Source organism: Myotis yumanensis, unplaced genomic scaffold (genome assembly GCF_028538775.1).
Source record: "Myotis yumanensis isolate MYYU_CA2020_CCGP unplaced genomic scaffold, mMyoYum1.0.hap1 SCAF_10, whole genome shotgun sequence".
NCBI lineage: Eukaryota > Metazoa > Chordata > Mammalia > Chiroptera > Vespertilionidae > Myotis > Myotis yumanensis.
The window spans coordinates 36719036-36743501 of NW_027223761.1; the positions used below are offsets into that span (position 1 = coordinate 36719036).

The 24466-nt window shown below is 35.7% G+C and overlaps 1 protein-coding gene across 5 annotated transcripts in view; it reads left to right on the forward strand.

The window, feature by feature from the left end:
• SBF2 (SET binding factor 2) overlaps nt 1-24466 on the forward strand; it is a 341532-nt gene that overhangs the window by 182584 nt on the left and 134482 nt on the right. For all 5 annotated transcript variants that reach the window (XM_070425317.1, XM_070425313.1, XM_070425315.1 and 2 more), the window contains exons 10-16: nt 901-978; nt 2128-2241; nt 3385-3513; nt 6403-6501; nt 17201-17405; nt 19564-19673; nt 21078-21227. In XM_070425317.1, the coding sequence (XP_070281418.1) occupies nt 901-978; nt 2128-2241; nt 3385-3513; nt 6403-6501; nt 17201-17405; nt 19564-19673; nt 21078-21227 (885 nt within the window). The remainder of the gene's footprint in view (nt 1-900; nt 979-2127; nt 2242-3384; nt 3514-6402; nt 6502-17200; nt 17406-19563; nt 19674-21077; nt 21228-24466) is intronic.

Genomic DNA, 24466 nt, shown 5'->3' on the forward strand with positions numbered 1-24466 from the left:
ACTGAATACTGTCGTAGGTATTGGAAACACACATGTGAAAACAAGACTAGACTCTGCCTTGAAGTCACTGATTCCCCTAACCCTCCATTAGAAGCAGCACTTTTTTCTTCTCCTCCAACCTCCTAGTGACATCTCATTCCTCCATGATAGCTGTGCTACTTGCAAAACAGTGGGATGTTGTTTTGCCCATGTTTTCAAGTTACTACAGGAAGATGTTACTTATAGATAGATTAAATGTCCAGCATTCTGTGTAGTGAAGTTTTAAGAAATCTATGGCCTGGATGGTTCTCATTGAAATGAATTTAATTTTTTGTAGTTATTTTACCTTATTTGATTTGTAAAGCACAGTATTTTATTTTACTGACAACATTTTTAGATGCCCATTGCTGCATCATCAGAAAATTGAAACTTAGAAATTCTGCATTTTAAGCCATTACTAGAACTAAAGCCTTCATAATCCCCTCAATATTTCAGTTAATTAATTAATTTTTAATTATACTAAAAAACATAAAAATAAATGCTTGTTTAAAATTTTCAACTATATGGCCAAATAGCTCTGCAGTAGACTATTCCCTTCCCAGAGGTAACTACTATTTTATAGCTTAGTGTATATTCTTTCAGAACCTTGCATTTTCATTTATCTGTACATCAATGCATGTACATATATAGGCTTACATATGTGAATTTTTCTAGAACTTGGGTTTTCATTAAATATTTTCTCTTGGAGATCATTTCGCAATAATATATGCAGAACTACCTCAGCTAAATACATTGTAGTTCATGGAAAAAACGTATTGTAATTCATATTCTGACACTTTTTCATATGATGTTCCAAGTAGATTAAATAATAGGTTTTATTGACATTAAGATCATCTGTATAACAAAACTTGTTTGCTTTAGATTCTACACCCAGATTTGGAAGTGGCAGATCATGCTTTCCCCCCTCCACGAACAGCTTTATCCCACTCAAAAATGCTGGTAAGAAGTTTAAGTTTTACGCTTTTAAAGAGAACTGTACTTTTATTTGTATGATTGTTAAAGAAGCTGAATTACATGGACAACCTAGTAAAAATGAGAGTTAGGTGGACAGCCTAGTAAACAGTGCACCAAATTAGAAATCAAGAGAATTGCTACTGACTCACCTCGTGTACTGCTCAAAGAGGAGTCACAGGGTAGCACATTGACCAGTGGGGAGAAGGGCTAAAACTGTTGTCCTGAGGAAGCATAATAAGTAACAGACAAAAAAATCAGAACCGAGGCTATAGCCTGGAAAATTGTGTCAAGCAGCAAATTAAAAAGGTCAGGCAAGGATAAAAAAAAGTGGGGAGAGGGAAACTTACAAAAAATTGAAATAGTATTGTTGATAATAGGAGAGAATCAAGTTTGAGAAGTGAGTAGATGAAAATAGTTCCAACTAGAAGCCATAAAAGGATGAGTAGTAACAGAGATCCCTTTTTAATTTTGCTCAGTGCATCTCTTAGAGATGAGCTTTGTGGCCAATCAACGAGCTTCATAGAGCTAGACACCTTTGACAAGTTCCTTAAGCATTCTTGACTATTTCCTCATTAATTAAATAAGGGTTGACTAAATAAATCTGTAAGTTTCCTCCCAATTCTAAAACTATGATTTATATAAAAGCCTGAATTATTAAAACAGAGTTGAAGTCAGACCTTATTAATATGAGAATACATTTTTATAAGTTGGATAAATTTTGGAAGAATTTTTATAAGCTTTAAAAAGTCTTTTTGATTTTTTTCTTTGTATTTGTGATATTCTTTTGGTGGCTATAAAAAGCAAATGACTTGGGAAATATGCCCTTCTTTAGCATGGTGAAAGGGGAGACTGTGACTTATGTTTTTTCTGATAGGAAAATTGAATGTACTAGAAGCAAGCTTTGTTTGGTTCAGTTTTAAAAAGAACTATTGAACAGCCTATGCTGCCAACAGTGGAACAGACTAGATGCCAATCACTCAGGATTGCCTCAAATGAGACTGACGTGTAGAAAGCACAGACATACAGATTTATTTAATAATCCCTCAACTTCTTTACAACTTTTTGATTTTGTGATAATTCATTTTATTTTTTAAGAAACTCAATTACCTAACATGTTTCTTCTTATATTTTCAGGATAAAGAAGTACGTGCAGTTTTTCTTAGATTATTTGCACAACTTTTCCAAGGATATAGATCATGCCTACAGCTTATAAGAATTCATGCAGAACCAGTGATACATTTTCACAAGGTAAGGTACAAAACCATATGGAATCTGTCCAAAATGTAGACTCCAATTAGATAAAACAACTTGGTTGTCCTTTTCTGGCCATGGATTTTCCCCTTAATTTATCAAATGGGGTTATTTAAAATATCTATGTGGTTAGATGATGATTTTCTTCCTTTTTATTGAATTTATTGGGGTGATAATTCTTTGACGAGGTACAGTTTTTATCAAATGCATGCACTATTTACAGACAAAATTGGGCTAGTACAAAGTAGAATCTATTCAGGTGCACAATTCTACAACACGTCATCTGTTCACTGTATTGATAATTTTTAATAATACTATGGAACTAATATGTTTTCATTCAGAGTGTAATGTTAACTTTAAATTGGTTTTCTCTTAAAATTGAGTGTTAATTTTTGATTTCTCCTCCTGCTTTACAGACAGATTCATTTTTATTCTTTTCAATACCTATAATATCTCAGGTATCAAAAACCTTTTTAAGAGAACTATAATTTATAATAACACATTTTTGCATGAAGACACTTATTCAAGCTTTATCTTTCTACTAGAGCCCCGGTACACGGATTCGTGGTCCCTTAGCCTGGCCTGTGTCCTCTCGCAATCCAGGACCCCTGTGGGGATGTCAGAGAGCCAGTTTCGGCCCAATCCCCACAGGCCAGGCTGAGGAACCCCACCAATGCACAAATCCATGCACCAGGCCGGTTTCGGCCTGATCCCCGCAGGCCAGGCTGAGGAACCACACTGGTGCACGAATCTGTGCACTGGTCCTCTAGTATGCATATAAGATCTTTGGTTAATCTCTTCCCATCCTCCCCCCAGCAGCATCCTAACCCACAGCAAATTCTGCGAGGAATCAGGCTCCCTCCTCTCTGGGTCCGGGGTATGGGTGAAGCAGATTCGGGGCCAACAATGCCCCAGCAGCAACCTAACCCATGGCCAGATCCGCGAGGAATCGGGCTCCCTCCTCTACTGGTCAGATCGTCTGCCCCCTCATGGTCATTGCATGTCATAGCTACCGAGCTACCGGTCGAATGGTCAACAGTAACTTAGGCTTTTATATATATAGATAGATTATATTTTATTTTGACCATCCATTCATTATTGAGTGATAAATTATTCATTTCACATTTTCTTTCTTTACAGACAGCTTTTTTGGGGCAGCGTGGTTTGGTTGAAAATGATTTCCTCACTAAAGTTCTCAATGGAATGGCGTTTGCAGGTTTTGTTTCAGAAAGAGGCCCTCCCTATAGATCCTGTGATCTCTTTGATGAGGTACAGTTTTTATCAAATGAATACATTATTTATAGACAAAATTAGGCTGGTACAAAGTAGAGAAGTAGTATTTTAAACTTTTAATCAAAATTATAACTATGTTATACATTAAATATCAAATAATCCAAATATTATTACTATTATGCTTATCAGGTATTTAATATGTGGATTAGAACAATTAGAAAAAATACAATTGTGGGATATCTCAGACTTACATAAAATCTTGAACAACTTAATTTTAAATTGCTGATTAAAATCTTTTTGAAAAAATTGACAGTGATTGTGTAAGTAGAACATTTATTTTTTAAGGCAATAACACAATTCCTTTATTGGTTTCATAGAGAAAAAGTCAAAGTTTTATGAGTAGATATGTGACTTTAAGCAGTTATATATTGTCCATCAGTGTCCTAGAGACATAATTTAGCTTAATAGCATTCTTACTGATATCCGTGATAGCTCCCTTGGGAGATATTAAATATATGAAAGACAGATTTAAGTCTTTATCAAGGAATTGGCCATAGAAAGGGAAAGTTAGAACAGATGCTATTTTGTGTTCATTGTGATTTCTCTTCTTTTAATGCATCTTTCCATTTACCATTTAACTATTTTCATAGAAGCCCATTCTCGTGGATAGAATGAGGAAAGTTACTCCCATTCCAGTTTCTGAAAGAGTACTGTATTTGAACCAATAAATGTAAAGTTCCTTGAAGTCTGTAAAAGAAAACACTCCTAGCACCCAAGATCGTGGAGAATAGTAATAGTGATCATATTTTGGAGTTGCTGGTTTTATTTTATGTAGAGAAGGTAGGATTCATGGTCTTAGATCCTTGGTTCAGAGAAGAATCTTTTGTTTTTATTACATAGAGATAATTAAGTAGTCACAGGTGAAATTGAAAAAAGAGGCACATGTTTTAATTCTGAGTATGGAGAATTGCACCAAATGCTTTAATTAATAGTAAAAAAAAAATCATATGAGGATTTAGGAGCAATTGCCCTGAGGTGGACAATTATTTCTTACAGTTATTGACCACTAATTCTCTAATACCAACATTAAATATGATTGATCATTGGTTATCTAATATTAACATATATGAGCCTTTAGATCAGTGGTTCTCAACCTTCCTAATGCCATGACCCTTTAATACAGTTCCTCATGTTGTGGTAACCCCCAACCATAAAATTATTTTCGTTGCTACTTCATAACTGTAATTTTGCTACTGTTATGAATCGTAATGTAAATATCTGATATGCTATATCTGTTTTCCGATGGTCGCGACCCACAGGTTGGGAACTGCTGCTTTAGATCCTAAGTAATTGAGACATAATGTTTTTGGGGTTAAATTGGATGCTCTTCATACTCTTTTCTAGCTCTTCCATTTTATTAGTCTCTGAAGCATTTTAAATAATAATATTTGTTTATATACCCCCTTTCTTTTCTATCCAAATTCTCCCCTCTGGCAGTTTCATCACAACTAATAATTCATATTAATTACTTTTTAAAAACTTGCTTGCTACAGCCTCTGACTATTTTTGTACGTCTTTTGCTTGCCTGGAGTGCCCTCCCTCTACCTTTCAGTCTGACCATGACCGTCCATTCTTCATACTTTGCTCTTATCTCACCACCTCCCCAAAGTACATTGGAAGTCTACTAGTCTGCATTGAGCTTTATTTTGTATCTCTAACTTCATCTGGCAGCTTATCTTTTATTATGTGCTTTTATATCCTTTAGGTTAGAAACATTAGATTAGAAACAATGATAAGTCAAGGACCTTGTCCAAGATTCCTATTGCGTCTCTTAATGTTCATCTTGTTCTAGGTTCTGCCAAAAGTGATGATTTTTGGCATCTTGTTGATGTTACTTGAAAAATAGTTCATATGTGTATACTTGTCAAGTGCTTAAAAGCAATGAGACATCAGACCTAAGTAATTTCTTGTCTAGCGCCTTTAGCCACTTAGTTGGTTTGCATTAGAATGTGTTTTTGTAGGAAAGTGTTGTGTGCTTCTAGGAAAGGGATCCTTGTTCTCATTTAGCCTGAGCAGCCTACCACATGACAGGATTATGAAGCTTTGAGAAGCAGCTTATCCCCACATTCCATCAAATAGGCCTGTTATAAAGAAAAGTGTTTGCCATGGTTTGACAGTCTTTCTGAATCCTGGCCTAGAATAGGTGAAGTCATGGCTTTATATGTCTGTCTATTCCAGTAAATCTAGTAGTTCCTAGAAGAAAATATCTTATACCCTTTTAAAAAAATTCATCCATTCTACCCCCTCCTCCTCACACATTTTTTTCCTGTCAGTACTCTTCTCTCTACTCCAAATATACACACTCTCCCAGTTCTCCCAGCTATTTCTTTAGTAGGGACATGGATTAGAGTTTATATAATTTAAGAACTGGAAGGAGCCTAAAGATCATCTTGTTCCTACATCTTACATTAGAGATGAAGAAACTGGAGCTTAGGAGTTTTAGTGACTTTTTCTAAATTTCACTGTCAGCAGAGCTGGAACCAGCATCTGAGTGACCTGACATTTGGTTCGTGTTTTGTGAGTTAGGGACATGTTTGGTGACTTTCTGAACACCCACACTTCTCAAAGTGAGAAATATCTAAGTGAGGCCTGGAGAATGAAAGGGTTTCTGAGTTCCAGAAATGACTTTTCCAAGAGGAAATAGGGCCCTAAATCATCAGGGAGAGACCACTGGACATCCAATGACTGGATAGACTCCATGCATCTAGAATAGAGGTGAAGCTCAGCAAAAATCTAAAATATTATTTTAGTAATAGTATATATTTTGGATGCTTCTTGGTTTGCTAATTGTATGAAAGTATCACACAATTTTCTAATTCAGCATATCTTAGAATTGATGTTTTGCCATTTCATTCTTTTTTTAAGCTGGTAGCTTTTGAAGTAGAGCGAATTAAAGTTGAAGAAAATAACCCACTGAAGATGATAAAGCATGTCAGAGAACTTGCTGAGCAACTGTTCAAAAATGTAAGTAAGTATATTTATTTAGACAGTCATTAATTTTAAAAGTGCTAATTAAGTATTTTGTTTGAGAAACTGAAAAGCTTCATCTTTCCAGTGATAATATTCTTGTTCTAACTTTAGACCTTTGGGATGATAAGTTAATAAGATATTACGGTTGCTACTGTGCATCAAAATAGATCTTTTTTTAAAAATGATTTTCCTGTCAATTATTGCATTATAAAAACTTCTTAGTTACAATTTTCCATTTGTCATTTGCCCTCATTGTGATTTTCATTTAGGTTTCTATCTTCATAAGAGTAAATTTGGGCAATTTAAGACATAAATAATATACCCACTGGAGACCAGAACTACCTCAGACACAACTGCCCCATGTCCTCTGCTTTAGCTTAATAGTGAGGGTCCACTGGATCAGGAAAATGATTTGAGTTGAATTGTTTTGAACAGACAGGGCGTGAAATGCTAAAAGACAGCAGCTTGTCCAGTCACCAACTATAAAAACTCAAGGGTGAAAATATTCTCCATATAACAGAAGTGCAATAAGTGTAAAAGATTGATATTTCACATTGGTAACGTGTGAAATAATAATTTGGATACCAAGAAAGAAGATAACCTAACATGACAGGGTGGTTATGTGCATGTGGAAAAATGGCTAATTATTACAACTCCTTCCTCTGCTTATAAAGCTTTTACAGAATCAAATCCTTTTACTAAAAAAAAGGAAAGTAAGGGGAAAGTTGAGGGAAGTATTTTTCCATCTTTCTTTTTTTTCCCAGAGAGGAAGGGAGAGGGAGAGAGATAGAAACATCAATGATGAGAGAGAATCGTTGATCAACTGCCTCCTGCACACCCCACACTGGGGATCAAGCCCCCAACTCGGGACCCTTCAGTCCACAGGCCGACACTCTATCCACTGAGCCAAACTAGCTAAGGTGGAAATATTTTTCAGGAGAATAGGTAAGAAGGACGTGGGACCCATATCCTGGTATTGTTTAACTTAATTATTTGCATAGGTTCACCTTTTTTGGATGTTGGGTCATTATTAGTCACATCCCTTCAAAATCTGAGAACCAAATTGTGTTTCTTTATTCAATTCTTTATAAATTTTATTTCTGAAGTTACTTTAAAATGTATCCTTTGGGTGGATACCCTACATTCCACATATAACTGTCCAATACTGTAATAAATCTATTTCTTGATTAGTATACTAGAACTTGGGGAAAATTCTGTCAGAAGGAAAACTTGTGGTCTGTGCTGGTCTTTGCCATTTATGATGGCTGTGTACAACTAATGTATAGCATGAACACATGAGACAGTTCTATTGGCTTATTGTAATAATAAATAGTGTTTAAAGCAACATGCCAGGAATGGGATTAAGCACATAGTATATCATCTCTAACCCTCATATCAGTTATGTAAGATATAGGTGTCATTACCCCCATTTACTGGGGATAATTGGCTCAGGATTGTAAATGGCTATTAAGTAATTGAATCCAGATTTTAAATTCAGGAATTATTATCTATCCAATTCCTAAGTTGATGTTCGTTCACTCCATTAGGCTGGCTCATCTTCAACTGGAAAAAATGTGGTATTTCCAATGGCTGATTTTATAGTTTGTTCTTTATAAAGCACTTTAACGTACTTTCTCATATGATCTTGGAAGTTACCCTGTACCCTGTGAGATAGATAGTGATATTGATGTTGATAAGTGAGGAAACTGAATATTAGAAAGCTTTTTTCCTTGCCCACTTGGAGTGACTTATTGATATATTTCACAAAGTAAAAAAACATTAACTGGGAGTCAGTGTTTAATACTCTGGGACTGATTCCTTTAATACTGAATGTTTATTTCTTAGATCTTTGCAAACCTATTCCAGAACTGCAACATTTTATAGCCAGTAAGTGACCAGAGCTGGGGTTCTGACACACGTTTGTCCTGTTACAAGACTGAGTACACAATGCACGTTAGGGAGTATACCAAGCCACTTTAGTGCAGAAATGAAATAAATTTTTTCTTGCCATTCTAGACCTTAAATTTTGTGATACATAGCCAACACAAAAAAGAAAACTGCAGTAAAAGATCTACTACTTACATATTCTTAAAGGTGAATGCAAAGCATGAACAACCCCTGTCCTTCAACACTGTTAAAGAGGTCATCACGAGGGACTGTATGGAATCGCCCTTCAAATGAACTCTACATTTCTTGAGCACTTATTGGGCTTCTTTCCTCCCACAATCCAATTCTATTTCATTTCATTTCATTAATTCCATTCATTCAGTTTGTATTTATTCAGCACCTACTATTGCCAGCATTTTCTAGGTACATGATTCCCCTAATATCCTTGAGAGGAGGATACATGATGAGTGAGAATTTGAGAATATCCCAATAGATTGTCATCAGACTTTCTATAACTCTTTCTAGTTTTAAGAATTTAAAGTCCTTGATGATCCCAACATTCCTGAAGTAAATACTTGACAAAGTTAGAAAGCAGAGCACGATAGTCATGCAGGAAGTTGAGGGGAGGGAGGAAGAATGGTTTTAATGCAAGGGAAATCATCCAGATGTTTCCATTTTTAACTAGTCAGTGTTCTTTTTTAAATCAAATTTCTAGAATTCCCTCTGGTAAGCAAGAGCCAGTCATATAATTAGACTGTTTTCTTATTATTGGGTTATAATCGGGACCTGGTGGTTCCATTCTGATGTTTGTAAATACTTTATTGCACTGAGGTTTGATATGTGTATCTAGCGTCTCTCCTTTACTTCCCTTTGAAATACCTCAAAAATGGACCTTAATTTTTCAGTTTCTTCTTGCCATTCCTTTATATTGCTTCTTAGTGAGTAGGAATGAATTGTAGGAATGTGAGCAAATGTGAGTAGGGTGAATTGTAACTGGGTTTAGCTGCTATTTGACTTTCTGGAGCTCCCTAAATAATTAAAAAATGTATTTGTGACTGGTGGAAGGGGGGGAATGGGAAAGTGGAATGAAGGAGAAGAAAAGGAATAACTCCATTACAGACAAATTGGGTAAGCATTAATAAGGTTTATACCATGAAGATTACTGGCTATACATTTTTACAGCTTTTCTTTCCTTGCCCAGTTGACAATACTGGGTCCACCCACCTTGGCTTTCAGAATCTTCAATGTCTGAATGACAGCACATTTAGTTACTTACCGCTCTATCCCTATGATTCTTGATATACACTCATAAAGGACCACTAACTGCACACAAAATGAGAATTTTAAAATAAGCCAGGACAAGAACTTTATAAAACCTCCATTTCACGGCATCGAGTAATTAGTTGGATATGTGTTTTACTGTTTTATATAGTGCAGTTTTTTTAACTTGTTTTGCATCTGCAGTAGTACATAAATATTAGCTAGATGGTATAATTTGTCTGACAGTTTTCTTAAAAGTAAAGGGGTAAATGAGAGCACTTGGACTTCCTTATAAAATAATATGAGATTTTTATTTGTCCTTTACCAGTATTTCATTGCCCAAAATGGAAACAAATAGGTTTTTAAATCCTAACAGGAGAACAAATCCCAACTATAGGAATAGCCATTGTAAATCATGTAAGATCTACACCCTTTATATTTCTGCAGAAAGTTAATTTTCACTAGCAGGCAAATTTAGTCTACATGGATCTATCTGTACTCTCTGCTAATTGTGCATAAAGGGATTTTTTTGTTGTTGCTATAGGAATGAAGTAAAACCTTGTGATCATCTTATTCTTAAAGAATCAAAACATAAACAACTTGTTTAGATTATTATGAGAAAATGAGGGTCCCAACCCAAAGCATAAAAATCATACTCTTTCCCCCATCCTGTCTGGTTTGTTTGTGCATTTTTAAGTCAGATTTACAATGATAAATTCTCATCATAGTAAAATTTGCCCTTTTTAAATGTACTGTTCTATGGGTTTTGACAAATGAGTGAAGTATACAACCACCACCACCACCACAGTGAGAACATAGACTATTTATTTTACTCCCAAAATTTCCCTAATGTGCCCTTATAGTCATGTTCTCCCACCACCCCAAACTCTTGGCAACTAATATGTTTTCTCTCTGTGTACTTTTTCCTCTTTCATAATGTCATTATGTAGTTTTTTGAGTTTGATTTCTTTCACTTAGCATAATGCATTTTAGTTTCACCCATGTCACCACTTAAATCTGTTGTTAATTCCTTTTTATTGTTGAGTAGCACGCCATTGCAAGAGTGTACCAAAGTTTTATTTATATGTTGACCAACTGAAGGACAGTTTTGGAAATTATGAATAAAACCACCCTAAACATTTGCATAGGTTTTTGTATGTACTAATAGATAATTTTTCACTTCTCTTGGGTAAATATTTAGGAGTAGCATACTGGTAACAGAACGTTAACTCTATAAGAACTAAGCGCCCAACCAGTGTGGCTCAGTGGTTGAGCATCAACCGATGAACCAAGAGTTCATGGTTCAAGTCCCGGTCAGGGCACATGCCCGGGTTGCAGACTAGATCCCCAGTGTGGGGCATACAGGAGGCAGTTGATCAATGATTCTCTCTCATCATTGATGTTTCTATCTCTCTCTCCCTCTCCCTCTTCCTTCCTTTTTGAAATCAAAGAATAACTAAGATATTTCCCTGGTGTCTGTATCATTTTGCATTTCCTCCAGCAATATATGACAGTTTCATTTGCTCCTTATCTTCAGCAACACTTTGTATCCTTAGTTTTTTGTTTTTAGCCATTCAAATAGGTGTGTGGTGGTATCTTATTATGGTTTTAATTTGCATGTCAATAGGTGAGTGAGAATATAGGTCTCTTAGCTAGTCACTATATGCTTCCTGATTACTTATAAAAATAGTACTTGTCTTAGTCCTGGCTGATGTGATGATTAGAGTGTCAATCCTCGAACTGGAGGGTCTTGAGTTTGATTCCAGTCAGGGGCACATACCTGGGTTGCAAATTCAATCCCCGTCCCCATCAGGGTGTGTGTGGGACGCACCAATCAATGTATCTCTCACATCAAAGTTTCTTTCCTTCTCTCTCTCTCTCTCTCTCTCTCTCTTCCCCTCCCCCTCTCCTTTCCTCTCTTTGAGAATTAATGGAAAAAACATCCTCAGATGAGGATTAACAGCAACAACAAAAATAGTACTTGTATTAGAATATGAAGCTTCCAGCTATAATCATGAATTAGAACAGTGCTTCTCAACAAGGATAATCCCTTCCCCCCAGAAATTTGGCATTTTTGGTTGTCACAACTGGAGAGGGTATACTACTGGCTCTGATAGGTAGAGATCAGGGATGCTTCTAAACATCTTACAATATACAAGACACTCACCCTCCAAAAAAATTATTCAGCCCAAAATGTCAGTAGTGCCAAAGGTTGAGAAACCCTGTATTAGGCAACCAGCACATTAGATATTCAAGTCATACACCAAATTTATTTGTATTAAGGATGAGACATGAATTCAATTAGATGATCATTGAAAGGCCTAGGACAGGGGTGGGCAACCTTTTTGTGAGTGCGTGCCAAAACCAGCAAAATCTCTGACTCAAAATTCTTCTGCGTGCCAACCCTAATTTTTTGAGAACATGTTACGCCTACTTGATATCTCTTAAGGTGTACGTATGTGAAGAACCTTGAAGAAATAATAAAATTCATTTGAGCGACAAAAACATAGTATATGATGATGAAAAATACATGTATTTTTTAATGTATACATGTACACTGATAGTCCGACAGAAAACTTTATGACTCCGTTTGATATTATCAGTGGGACTTTTGCTGCATCACTGATGACAGAGATTTTACATCAGGTTTATATTTCGTGACCTTCAGAGATATGCACGAGCTACTACTTTCATCTGTCAGGCTACTCCTATTACGAGACTTAACAAAATTCATCACTGAGAACAAAGATTCACAAGCATATGTGGATGAAACCAAAACACTGGTCGGATCTAGGAAGGCAGAGAGAGTTAAGGCAGAGGCATAGAAATTGCTCTTCCCCTCTCTCGTCAATCCATGTCTATGGTCTTTAAGATAACTTGTTATGTGAAATTATTTATTTATCTAAGATGCACCAACACTGAATTTATCTGAAAAATAAAAAAGTCGATATTAAGAAAAAATTGTAAATGGAAGATTATAAGAGAGGGTTTCACATGCCAGCAAAAGTTACTGGCATGCCATGTTTGGCACCCGTGCCAGGGGTTGCCCACCCCTGGCCTATGAACATGAGAAATTTAGAATGTTTCATTCCATCAATACTGTGTTCACAGCCAGGCAACTCTAAAATGTTTAATTACATTTTGTCAGTGTTAACTTAGTCCAGTGATAGTGTTGGTTTCAGTGGTATTTAAAAGGATTTGTGTAACTTGCTACCCTACATAGCTCTAGGTACAACTGGTGCATATAAAATAATTACTAAATGACTAAATTAATATGGAAAACTTGGTAAATTCTAACAAGGTTACATTGATTTGTCATTCACTGCTGAGACCAATGTGTAGGAGGAAATTTCCCCCCAATGCAGTAGTTGCCTACTTTGAATTTCCAGTAGGGGTTGGGGTTTTTTGTTTTGTTTTGCTTTGCTGTGCTTTTATTTGAAGTTGTTCTCAGCCTCGTTTTCTTTAGGCCCTAGGCATATTCTCATTTAGCTTGACAAGAAAAGAGAAAAATCCATGTTTCCATACCAGATGGTATGTATGTCATTTTTCAAGTCTGAGAAAATCGTACTTCCCATTACTATCATATGCCCTTACAGCAGGATTATGGAAACATTTCTTGAAAATCATTATCCAACTTCAAAATTCCCTCTAAGCGATAGTGCATTTTGCCAGCTTTCTTGGGCAGTTCATCATGGACACTTTGGACAAAATTGTTACCATGTTCACTATAAATGCTCAGTTGTGTAACTCCTTGATTATTACTTTGCATTTGCATTTCCCTGCAATTAAAACTGACAATTTGGCTGCTTTTTTGTTCTATTGGAAAATAATGAATTTCATTGTTTCAACACAAAATTGGGCTGCAGTTTTTAATGAGCTCAGTAATCTTCAAGGGACTTGCCCACATGCATTTGGAGTTTTGAGTAAGAGCAGATGTTTCTAATATGTAGCGTTCAATGACCCTTAAACTTCCCATCATTTCTGCTGTCTTCTCAGAAGTCTAATGTGACAAAGCCGGGTATAAGGTGGTGAATATAGTCCTTTATATTTACCACACTGACCATTAGGGGGCAGCAATGCACAGACTCAGCAGCCAGAGAACCAAAACATGCTAGATTTGGGGGCATGAGCCTTTTTTTAATCCTTTAAGCACAATTGAATATATTATAATTCAGTAACTTTAACCCATTGCCTGAATTTTTATATAGACTGTCTATTCAATTACTGGATAGCCTCATCTTTGAACTTTGCTTTGAAACATGCTTGTTATTCTGAATTGTGTATGGATTTGTTTTATATTTCAAATTGCTTATGAGAAAAAAGCACTATTAATGACTAAAAGCAATAGCTTTTCTTTAATTAGTGATTTCTATTGAAACTGTTTTTTAGTACTATTTTTATTGCTGCTAGAATACAAGTAGCTGGTGATATGTGAATTTTGGGAAAAAGATTTTAGAGGCCTGGTGTCATGCCAGAGAATATGCAGTGAATAAATATTTATTCAAATGAATGTGTCCTAGACTTTTGGAAAACAGCTTTCAGAATTATTCTGGGGAAGTGTGTATGTGTGTGTGTATGTGCGCATGCACGTGTTCGTTCTAAAAGCTTTTCTTTGACAACTCATTCTATCCTCACAAGAACCTTATGAAGTAGGTACCTTATTATTATCTTCATTACAGATGAGGGAACTAAAATAAACTGCACCGCATCACAGTGCTAAACTGGGATTTGACCCAGGTGGTCCAACATCAGAGATGAATTAAAAGTACTTCTTATATTCCCTCTCTCATTGAATTGTCCAGCCTTTCCCTCTGAATTATAGTGCCTCCTATCTCTATCATGTTTTCACACATAGTCCTATTTCTGGGCTCTCTATTCCATTAGTTTTTTTAAGCCCTTCATTAATACCAATCGACATACTATATTATTAAAGATTTGAGAGTTTTGATATCCAGAAAGTTTTATTTCCCCACTTACTCTTCTTCAGAATAGCCTTGACTATTTTTGGATCTTAGTTCTGCCTTATAAAGTTTAGTTTGAATTTTGAGCAATATGTGTATCCTTTTTTTAACCCACCTTAAGTCATTTTTGGACCAAGGTAGAAGCACATATAGGAAGAGAGAAAAAGATAAAATATAGCTAGAAAATCTGCCATCACTAAGATTTCTTTTCTACTTTAATTTTGTCATGTTTCAAACTTTGTTGAAATCAATATTACTTACATCATGGAAAATATATTTAAAGTCTTAATTTTTATTATAAAAAAAACAAGTGTCAATAGTAACAAAAGTAGTGAAGACTATATTTTAAATGATTCTGATTTAAACCTTAAAATGCATGTGAATTACCTCCCCATCCTGAAAAAAAATATCTTCCCAAGGGATTTTAGAAAATTTATATGTATAACTTTTGAAAACACACCTTAGACTTGTGCCTAAAGAACAGAGAAAAACAAATATGCTATTTGAAAAGGGCCATTTTATAAACTATAGCCCACTGATGTTGGTGTTAATCCAGGAATAACTTTAGAACAGGAATATGTCACCATATAGTTTGGAAAGTGGTGATCATGAAGTCTTGGCGTAGGAATTTACGTATTTATTCTTCCCTGTCCTTGCTAATGACATAAGGGGAGGAATACAAAGTGTGTATGAGGGCTGCTCTGGCCAGAACAAGTTTTCTATCTAATTTCAACTTCTCAGGAACCTTTTAAAAGAAGCATGAGTGTGTACCTGAGGCAGAGTTACTTATCCAGTATTACATAGAGAGCAGAGAAAAAAGGGGACCGAGGCTTTGTGACACTTTAAAGGAGATGTGCTTCCTACATCATCTGCTGTGGCCCAACCTTTCTTTTTTCTGGGTCTGGGCCAAATAACCAAAAAGAATTGTGGGGAGCAACTCTAATACACGATGACAGTGGCCATTTTAACTGTCAGAAAATGCATAGGGTAGTGATGAGCTTAATCTACAACATGAATAATATAGGTTCTTTTGGGGGAGGAGGAATTTTCTGGTTACAAAGGATAATAAATGCTAGAATTCGTCTCAAAATGGTTGTAAAGCAGCCTTCCCTAGAGAACTTGATAAAGAGGTGGATTTCACTCTGCCTATAGTATTTGAAATATAATCCTACTTAACTAGGTGACTGGATCAAAATCCATGACACATTTAATTTAATTATGACAATCCTAATATGTGCTCAACATTGTATCCCGTTTGTTAGGATACAGTAGGAGGTAGCTTAGGGTGCCTGCTACATGCCAGGCAATCTCTAGATGGAGAGGATAAAAAAAGTATTTTTAATTGACTGAAAAGTCTGCCCTTGTGGAGCTTCATGTTACTGAGAGAAGGATAGACAGTCAAGTTAAATAAGATTTAGAGTATGTGAGAAGGTTGATAGGTGCTAAGGAGGAAAATATAATAAGGGGCTAGGGTGTGTGTTGGGGAGATAAAGTTACATAGGGTGGCCAAGAAAGGTGGCATTTGAGGAAAGAAATGCAGAAAGGGAGAGAGGGTTCAGTAAATCGGTGGGGGAACAGGCATTCCGAAGAGGTGGGAGTTAAATGCAAAGGCCTTGGGTCAGGAGCAAGAAGGCCTGAATGTCAAGCAGAATGAAGGAAGAGACAGTAGTAGGACATGGTCGCATAGAAGAGTCATATCTTGTGGGGCCTTGTAAATTATTGTGGAAACTTTGGGTTTTACTCTGAGTGAGATAAAGAGCTGTTTGATCGAACAGAGTGGTTGGTGGTGATTTAACTTTGGTTCATTCTGTCTGTGGTGTTAAGAATGGAGCAGCTGAGGGAGCAATGGTGGGAGCAGGGAGGCCCGTGAGGAGACATGGTTCTGTAGTAGAGGAGAGATGTTGGCTTGACCCAAGGTGTTGGAAAGTGGTCAGATTTAGACATGCTTTAAAGGCAGCGTCCAGAGGTTTGCAGAGGAATGGATAATTGGGTGTTACAGAAAGGCATTAAGGTGACTCAGCTTTTCACCTGAGTAATTGGAAAAATAAACATGCCATATACGGAAGAGGTGAGACTGCAGAAAACAGATTTGGAAAGGTGGAGATTAAGTGCTCCATTTTGGACATATAAGATGATATTTAAATCCAGATGGAAATACTTATATTGAATATTTGGGCATGGAGTTCAAGAGAAAGCTCAGGTGGAGATAAAAATTTGTGAGTTCTTGGTGTTTTTATGGTTTAAAGATATGAAGCTGGAAATTATCACCAAGGAAGTAAGTATAAATAGAAGAGAAGCCTAAGGTCTGAGCCCTGGGATATTCACATAGTTAAGAGATTAGGGAGATAAAAAATAAAGACCTAGAAATCAAGTGAAAACGTGCTCATGAAAGGGGAAGGAGGGGGGTCAGCTGTTTCTGATGCTGCTGAAGTAAGGCTCTGGGGCTCTGTTTTATGGCATGTATCTGAGTGTACAGGTACTCACTCATCTGACTGCAGCTTGTTCCCTCTCAGCTCCCACTCCCTTCCTGACAGTCTGCCCTTATTTTAACTTCTGCATAATCTTACCTGTGTTTGATATTGCAGGAGAACCCAAACCCTCATATGGCGTTTCAGAAAGTTCCACGCCCCACAGAAGGATCTCACTTGCGAGTTCATATTCTTCCTTTCCCAAAGATTAATGAAACCCGGGTACAGGAATTGATACAGGAGAATCTTGCTAAGAACCAGAATGCACCTCCTGCTTCACGAGTGGACAAGAAGTGTGTTGTGCCAGCAGGTCCACCTGTTGGTATGTATTTCTCTGTGTGTTTAAAAGTAACTTCTTATCAAGACAGAAGACACAAAAACTCAAGTAACCGGAATCAGAGCATTCCCAACACCCAGAAGTACTGTTCCATTTACTGCCTCTCACAAAGGGTAGCCATTCATCTAACTGCCACTACTATAGAATCCTTTTTTAAAACAGCTGTATCGAGATATAATTCACATACATAAAACTCACCCATTTAACGTGTACAGTTTAGTGGCTTTTAGTATATTCACAGAGTCATACAATCATTTTCTCTAACTTCAGAACATTTTCATTATCTCAAATAGATGTACCCATGCCCATTAGCAGGGTATAATTTTCCCCTTAAAATCACTCCTTCCCTAGCTTTAGGCAATAATCTACTTCCTGTCTTTATAGATTTGCCTGTTCTGGACATTTTATATAAATGGAGTTATATAACATGTGATCTTCTTTGTGATTGGCTTCTTTCATTTATCATAATATTCTCAGTTTATCCACATCACATGTGTCAGTGCTTCATTGTTTTTATGGCTGAATATTATTCCATTCTATGGCTATACAGATGCTCCTGGACTTACAAATGGGATTACATCCTGAAAAATCCATCTTAAGTTAAAAATATCATAAGCTAAAAATGCCTTTAAGCCCTGGCCAGTGTGGCTCAGTTGGTTGGGTGTTATTCCATACACTGAAAGGTTGCCAGTTCAATTCCTAGTCAGGGCACATGCCTGGTTGTGGACTTGATCCCTGGGACGTGATGTTCAAGAGGCAGCCTGTTGATGTTTCACTCTCACATTGACATTTCTCTCTCTCTCTCTCTCTCTCTCCCTCTCCCTCTCCCTCTCCCTCTCCCTCTCCCTCTCCCTCTCCCTCTCCTTGCCTCTCTTTCTCTCTAAAAATCAATAAAAAATCTTTTTTTTAAATGCATTTTATACCCCTAACCTATTGACCATCATATTAACCTAGCCTACCTTAAACATGCTGAGAAACACAGCATCCAAAAACCACTGGCAACAGAGTACACTGTAGAGTATTGGTTGTTTACCCTCATGATCACTGTGGCTCACTGCCATTACCCAGCATTAGGAGAGAGTATCCTACCACACATAGCTAGCTTGGGAAAGGTAAAAATTCAGAATTTGAAGTACAGTTTCTACTGAATGCTCATTGCTTTTGCACCATCATCAAGTTGAAAACCATAACTTGAACCATTGTCCTAAGTTGAGGACCACCTGTATGTCACATTTTGTTATTCATTCATCAGTTGATGGATATTTGATTGTTTCTCCTTTTGCTACTATTAGTAATGCTGCTGTGAGGATTCATGTGTAAGTTTTTGTGTGGACATATCTCTTCAGTTCTCTTAGGTATATACCTAGGTGTGGAATTGTTTCATATAAGTCTGTGTTCAACGTTTTGAAGAACTGCCAGATTGTTTTCCAAAGCAGCTGTCCCATTTAACATTCCCACCAGCAATGTATGGGTGTTCCAGTTTCTCCACATTCGCTGATGTTTTGCTTATTGGCCATTATTATATCTTCTCTGGAGAAATGTCTGTTCAGATCCTTGGCCCATTTTTTAATTGGGCTATTTGTCTTTTTATTACTGAGTTAAGTGTTCTCTCTATATTCTTTATACAAGTCCTTTATCAGATACATGATTTGCAAATATTCTTTCCCATTCTGAGAATCTAATTTTGGGGGGCATGTGGTTTTTCTTTGGTAATATCATAGAAATATCAACTCTTTTTTTCATTAGTAATTCTCTTACAGTAGCTATTTTTGTCATGATCTTGTATCCCAAACACGTATCAGTTTGTTTACAATTAAAGTTAAAATAGATGTTTACTTTTGCTTACTGTGATTTTTACTATGAAATATTAATTGATTTGCATGAGTTAAGTGTATCATTGGAATCTATCCTGTGAAATTATCCTTAATAAGCCATTGACTAGCCTGACACTTTAAAACGTGAAAATATAATCAAAATAATGAAATGGAATACCTTCAATGCCATGTAACAAGGGAAACAAATAATTCTAAGTGTCAATCATGAAAACAGTTAGTCATATAAGCTTAAACCAGTACTCTTCCCCTTGCTTTTGTAATTGCCAGAGGAGTTTAATTTACTTGTTTTCTTTATATTCCTTTACTAGTTTCGATAATGGATAAGGTGAAAACAGTTTTCAACAGTGCACAGAGATTGGAAGTTGTTAGAAACTGCATCTCATTCATATTTGAAAATAAAACATTGGAGACTGAAAAGGTAATAAAATGCTATCTTTGCCACGTGTAATTCATCATTTCGCTTTCAGATTTACATGTTTAACTTGCTAACTGACCTCTTTAATTTCATCCTTTTTCTTTATCAAGTGTTTTGATGAATAGTGTCTAGGATGTAAAATCTTAGCCAAGCCTAATTACATGGCTACCAGACAAATATTGAAAGTCATTATTTCCCTCAAACTTTTAACATTGTTCACTAAATCCTATTTTGGCATATTACCTAGGAACTTAACATTTTAATTTTTCAGTTACAGTTCACATACAATATTACATTAGTTTCAGGTGTAAAACATAGTGATTAGACATTTCTGTAACTTACAAAGTGATTACCCTGATAAGTCTATTATCCATCTGATACCATACATGATTAACATTTTAAATATAATTATATTTCTGGCAAAGAATCTGGTTGGATAAGTGGTATTCAACTTAAATGTGCCTCATTAAAGCAGATTTCCTTGCCTTCTTTAATAAAACACGCTAAACATAATGTAACCTTTTCTTAGTGATTCGTCATAGTTCTGAACATCTGTTACAAAGGGCTAGTAAAGCAGGTAAGGTTTTGACCCTTAAACAAATGACCCCCAGCCTCTTTCTGTTTTGAGGTTGTTCAGTTTCCCCTTTTTCCTATGGTTGAAGTGTTACAGACTTTCTTTTGTTCTCTTGCTTCCAGCTGTCCCATCCTGTTTCTTATACCTGCCTCTAAAAATGCCATGCCCTCCTACTCTCAGGATTCTTCCCTTCTTATTTGCTCCTTCGTTCTGGTTTTTAGGTTTTCAAAGTTAAATAAAGCTATTCTTATTTTATGTAAAGCACATTTACTAGGCTTTGCGTGGTGAACTGGAAGAGGCATTCTAATGAGTAGTGAAATGATGATTTTTAATAAATAAACCTAAAGATATCTATTTGTTGCTCTGAGTCTTTTCTCTTTTTTTTAATATGATATTGTATTGAGAAGAGATTGTAGAATTTTCCAGTCATAAATTAAAACTAGTGATTAAATTGCTGCCCAGTTTAAAAGTAGCAAATCACCTGTATTTCTTGTCATTTTAATTTTCCTTTCTATTCTTGCTGTGGAGACATGGCCGGTTATTGAAAGAAGTGATCTGGTGACTAGAGTTTTGATGAGTTATTTTAAGTGTAGTTCATGTTTGTGTTTTAATTACACATAAACTAATTCTGCTTATTTTTCATGCTTATACATAAAAATAACTAAAAATCCTGTATTTTATAGTTGTCCTCAGTAGTGAAGCTGCTCTTTTCCAGGAGTTTAATTTACTGATAACTGTTAAGTGTCTTACAGGATGCACTTAAACTTTCAGTGAGATTACGATTAATTTTCCCAGTGGTGCCTGTCGTTCACGTCTGCCTCTCTTGTCCTCAGACCCTTCCTGCCGCACTGAGAGCCCTTAAAGGAAAGGCAGCAAGACAGTGTCTCACTGACGAGCTGGGTTTGCACGTCCAACAAAACCGGGCAATACTAGACCATCAGCAGTTTGACTACATAATAAGGATGATGAACTGTACTCTGCAGGTAACTTTTAGTCTTTTCAGATTATTTTTCTTACTTGTGAATACTTTTCTTTTTCCCAGAAATTCAGTAATTGCCGATAGATCAAGTCTTGAGCCTTCCACAGCTTACAGGATGAAGAGCCAATATCCATCTCATTTCTGACAGAAACTCTCATTTATTACTTGGCATAAATATTGAGAGTCTTTTATTCTTTGTTTTATCTTGAAAAACAAAAACAAAAAACAAAACACTAGGTTATCTTATTGGTTTTATAAGCAAGCTTTCTGAAACCAAACAGCCATCTTGAAAATATTTGACTATATTTTACTTGATGTGTATATTCATGCCCTTTTTAGACAGTTTTCAATTATACTATTAAAGCAGAGGGCAATGAATAGTCAATAATCCAAATGATAAATGAATTACTCAGTTAAGTATTTACTAAGTACTTTGTGTGTGTGAAGCACAAAAATGTATTTCTAGTTGGCTTCAAAAGATGTGTATGAATTTACAGAGATAAACTTTCCACAAAATCATGAAGACATAATTAGCAGGAGCAAATAATCTGGTTTCCCCATCCTGACTTGCTTGTTAGATAGTCTGTGACATTGGCATCATATTCTTTGCAAGTGATGCAAAACCCTCTCAAACTTTTTCCACAAGCAGAAAAAATGTAATAAATGTAATTAAATATTAAGATTTTAAAGATTAGCTGTGGGACTCAAGAGAATATAAACAAAATGCATGTTAAATTCTGGAAAGTGATAATTGCAGGGCATAATTAATAATAAAATTAAGTATATTAATTAATGGATGAAAGAAGACCTAAAAAATGGAAAGATACATCATGTACATAGACTGGAAGATTCAATATTATAAAATTACAACAATCAGTTTTTCTCAAAAGAAGAGTCACTGCAGTTCCCATCAAAATCCAACTGGAGCTCATCCACCTTGACTCAGTGGTTGAGCATTGACCTGTGAAGCTGGAGGTCATGGTTTGATTCCCAATCAGGGCACATCCCCAGGTTGCAAACTCCATCCCCAGTGAGGGGCATGCAGGAGGCAGCCGGTCAGTGATTCTCTTTCATCATTGATATTTCTGTCTCTCCTTCTCCCTTCCTCTCTGAAGTCAATAAAAATATATTGAAAAGAGAAAAATCCCAACCAAAGAGCAAAACCCTAAGAATTACCAATACACTCCTAATAGAACAACAAAGTATGGCAAAATGTCAAACTTTTAGAAACAGATGCAAACTTTTAGCTATAAGATGAGCGAGGCCTGAGAATCTACTATAAAATATGCTGACTGTAGTTGATAACACTGCATTATATAATTGAAATTTTCTAAGAGAAGAGAACTTAAATATTTGCACCCCCCCAAAAAAATAAATATGTGAGGTGATAGATGTGTTAATTAACTCAGTTGTGGGAATCCTTTCATGATGTATACATGTAGCAAATCACCATGATCAACACCTTAAATATCTTACCATTTTATTTGTCAAGTATACCTTAATAAAACTTTTTAATTTTTTTAATTAGCTTAAGATTGTAGTAATTAAGACTGTGTGTGGTACTGGACAATCATAAATGAATTAACCAATAGAACAGAACATAGAGTTCATAAACAGATGTACATGTATATAGAAACATGATTAATGACAAAGTTGACATTTTACATTAGTGGCAAAATGAAAAATTCAGTAAATAATGCCAGAACAATTAAGTGACCATGTACTCATAATATACGACGTATATAAAAAATTTACAGATACCTCACACTATACACTAAAGTCAGTTTCATGTCTATTAAAGACTTAAATATGAAAGCCAACCTATACAATTTTCAAACAGAATAAAGTAGATCTCTTTATGACTTTGGGGTGGGGAGATATTTCTCAAACAAGTCACAAATAGTGTTGATTTTAAAAGAAAAGATTAATAAATGTGACTGTATTATAATAAAGAACTTTTGTTCATTAAAAAATATCATAAAGAGCCCAGTTGGTGTGGCTTAGTGGTTGAACATCAACCTATGAGCCAGGAGGGTTATAGTTCTTTTCTTGGTCAGGGCACATGCCTGGGTGTGGGCTCGATACCTAGTGTGGGGTGTGCAGGAGGCAGCCAATCAAAGATTCTTTTTCATCATGATATTTCTATCTCCCTCTCCTTCCTTTCTGAAATCAATAAAAGTATATTTTTTAAACACCAGAAAGAAAGTGAAAATGCAAATCTCAGAGTGAGAGATGTTTGCACAGCATGTGTCAACGGATTAGTACCGAGATCATTAAAAATTCACAAATCAATAGGACATAGACAATTCACATTCTAAATGGGCAAAATCTAAAGAAGTATTTCAGAGAAAAGGAAACCTATTTGGATGATGTGTATAAAAAAGATTATCTTAAAAAAAGAAAAGGTGATCTAGGTCAATAATTGGAAAAATGTAAATTAAAACCACAATGTGATAGCCGTAACCGGTTTGGCTCAGTGGATGGAGCGTCGGCCTGCGGACTGAAGGGTCCCAGGTTCGATTCCGGTCAAGGGCATGTACCTGGGTTGCGGGCACATCCCCAGTGGGAGGTGTGCAGGAGGCAACTGATCGATGTCTCTCTCTCATCGATGTTTCTAGCACTCTATCTCTCTCCCTTCCTCTCTGTAAAAAATTAATAAAATATATTTAAAAAAACAAACAAACAAAAAAAAACCACAATGTGATAGCCTTTTATAAACTATTTTATAATAATTAAAAAATCTGATAATATCAAGTATTAATGGAACAAATGGAACATGTAAACTCTGTTGGTTAGAGTGTAAAGTGCTATAATCACTTTAGAAAATGTAGTAAGATATAAGATAACAAGAAACAAGATAGTTTGTCATTTTCCTATGAAGCTGAATATGAATATATTTTGTGATCAGTGATTCCACTCGTAGAGGAGCTCTTCTCCTATACACTAAGACACATGCACAAAATCATTTATTTTTGGATACAACTCAGATCCCATCCAGCAGTAGAATAGATAAATAAATTATGGTATCTTGTTATATTAGAATATTATTTAACTATGAAAATGAATGAATTATACCTACAAGGAACAATGTGTGTGAATCTTAAGATAATTTTGTGCAAAAATTAAAAGGCAATTCAATTACAACATGGTTCCATTGGTATAAAGTTAAAAACATGTAACATCTGGGGATATTTAATTTAGGACTACAATATGTGGTAAAACTGATGTATATGTGTATTAAAT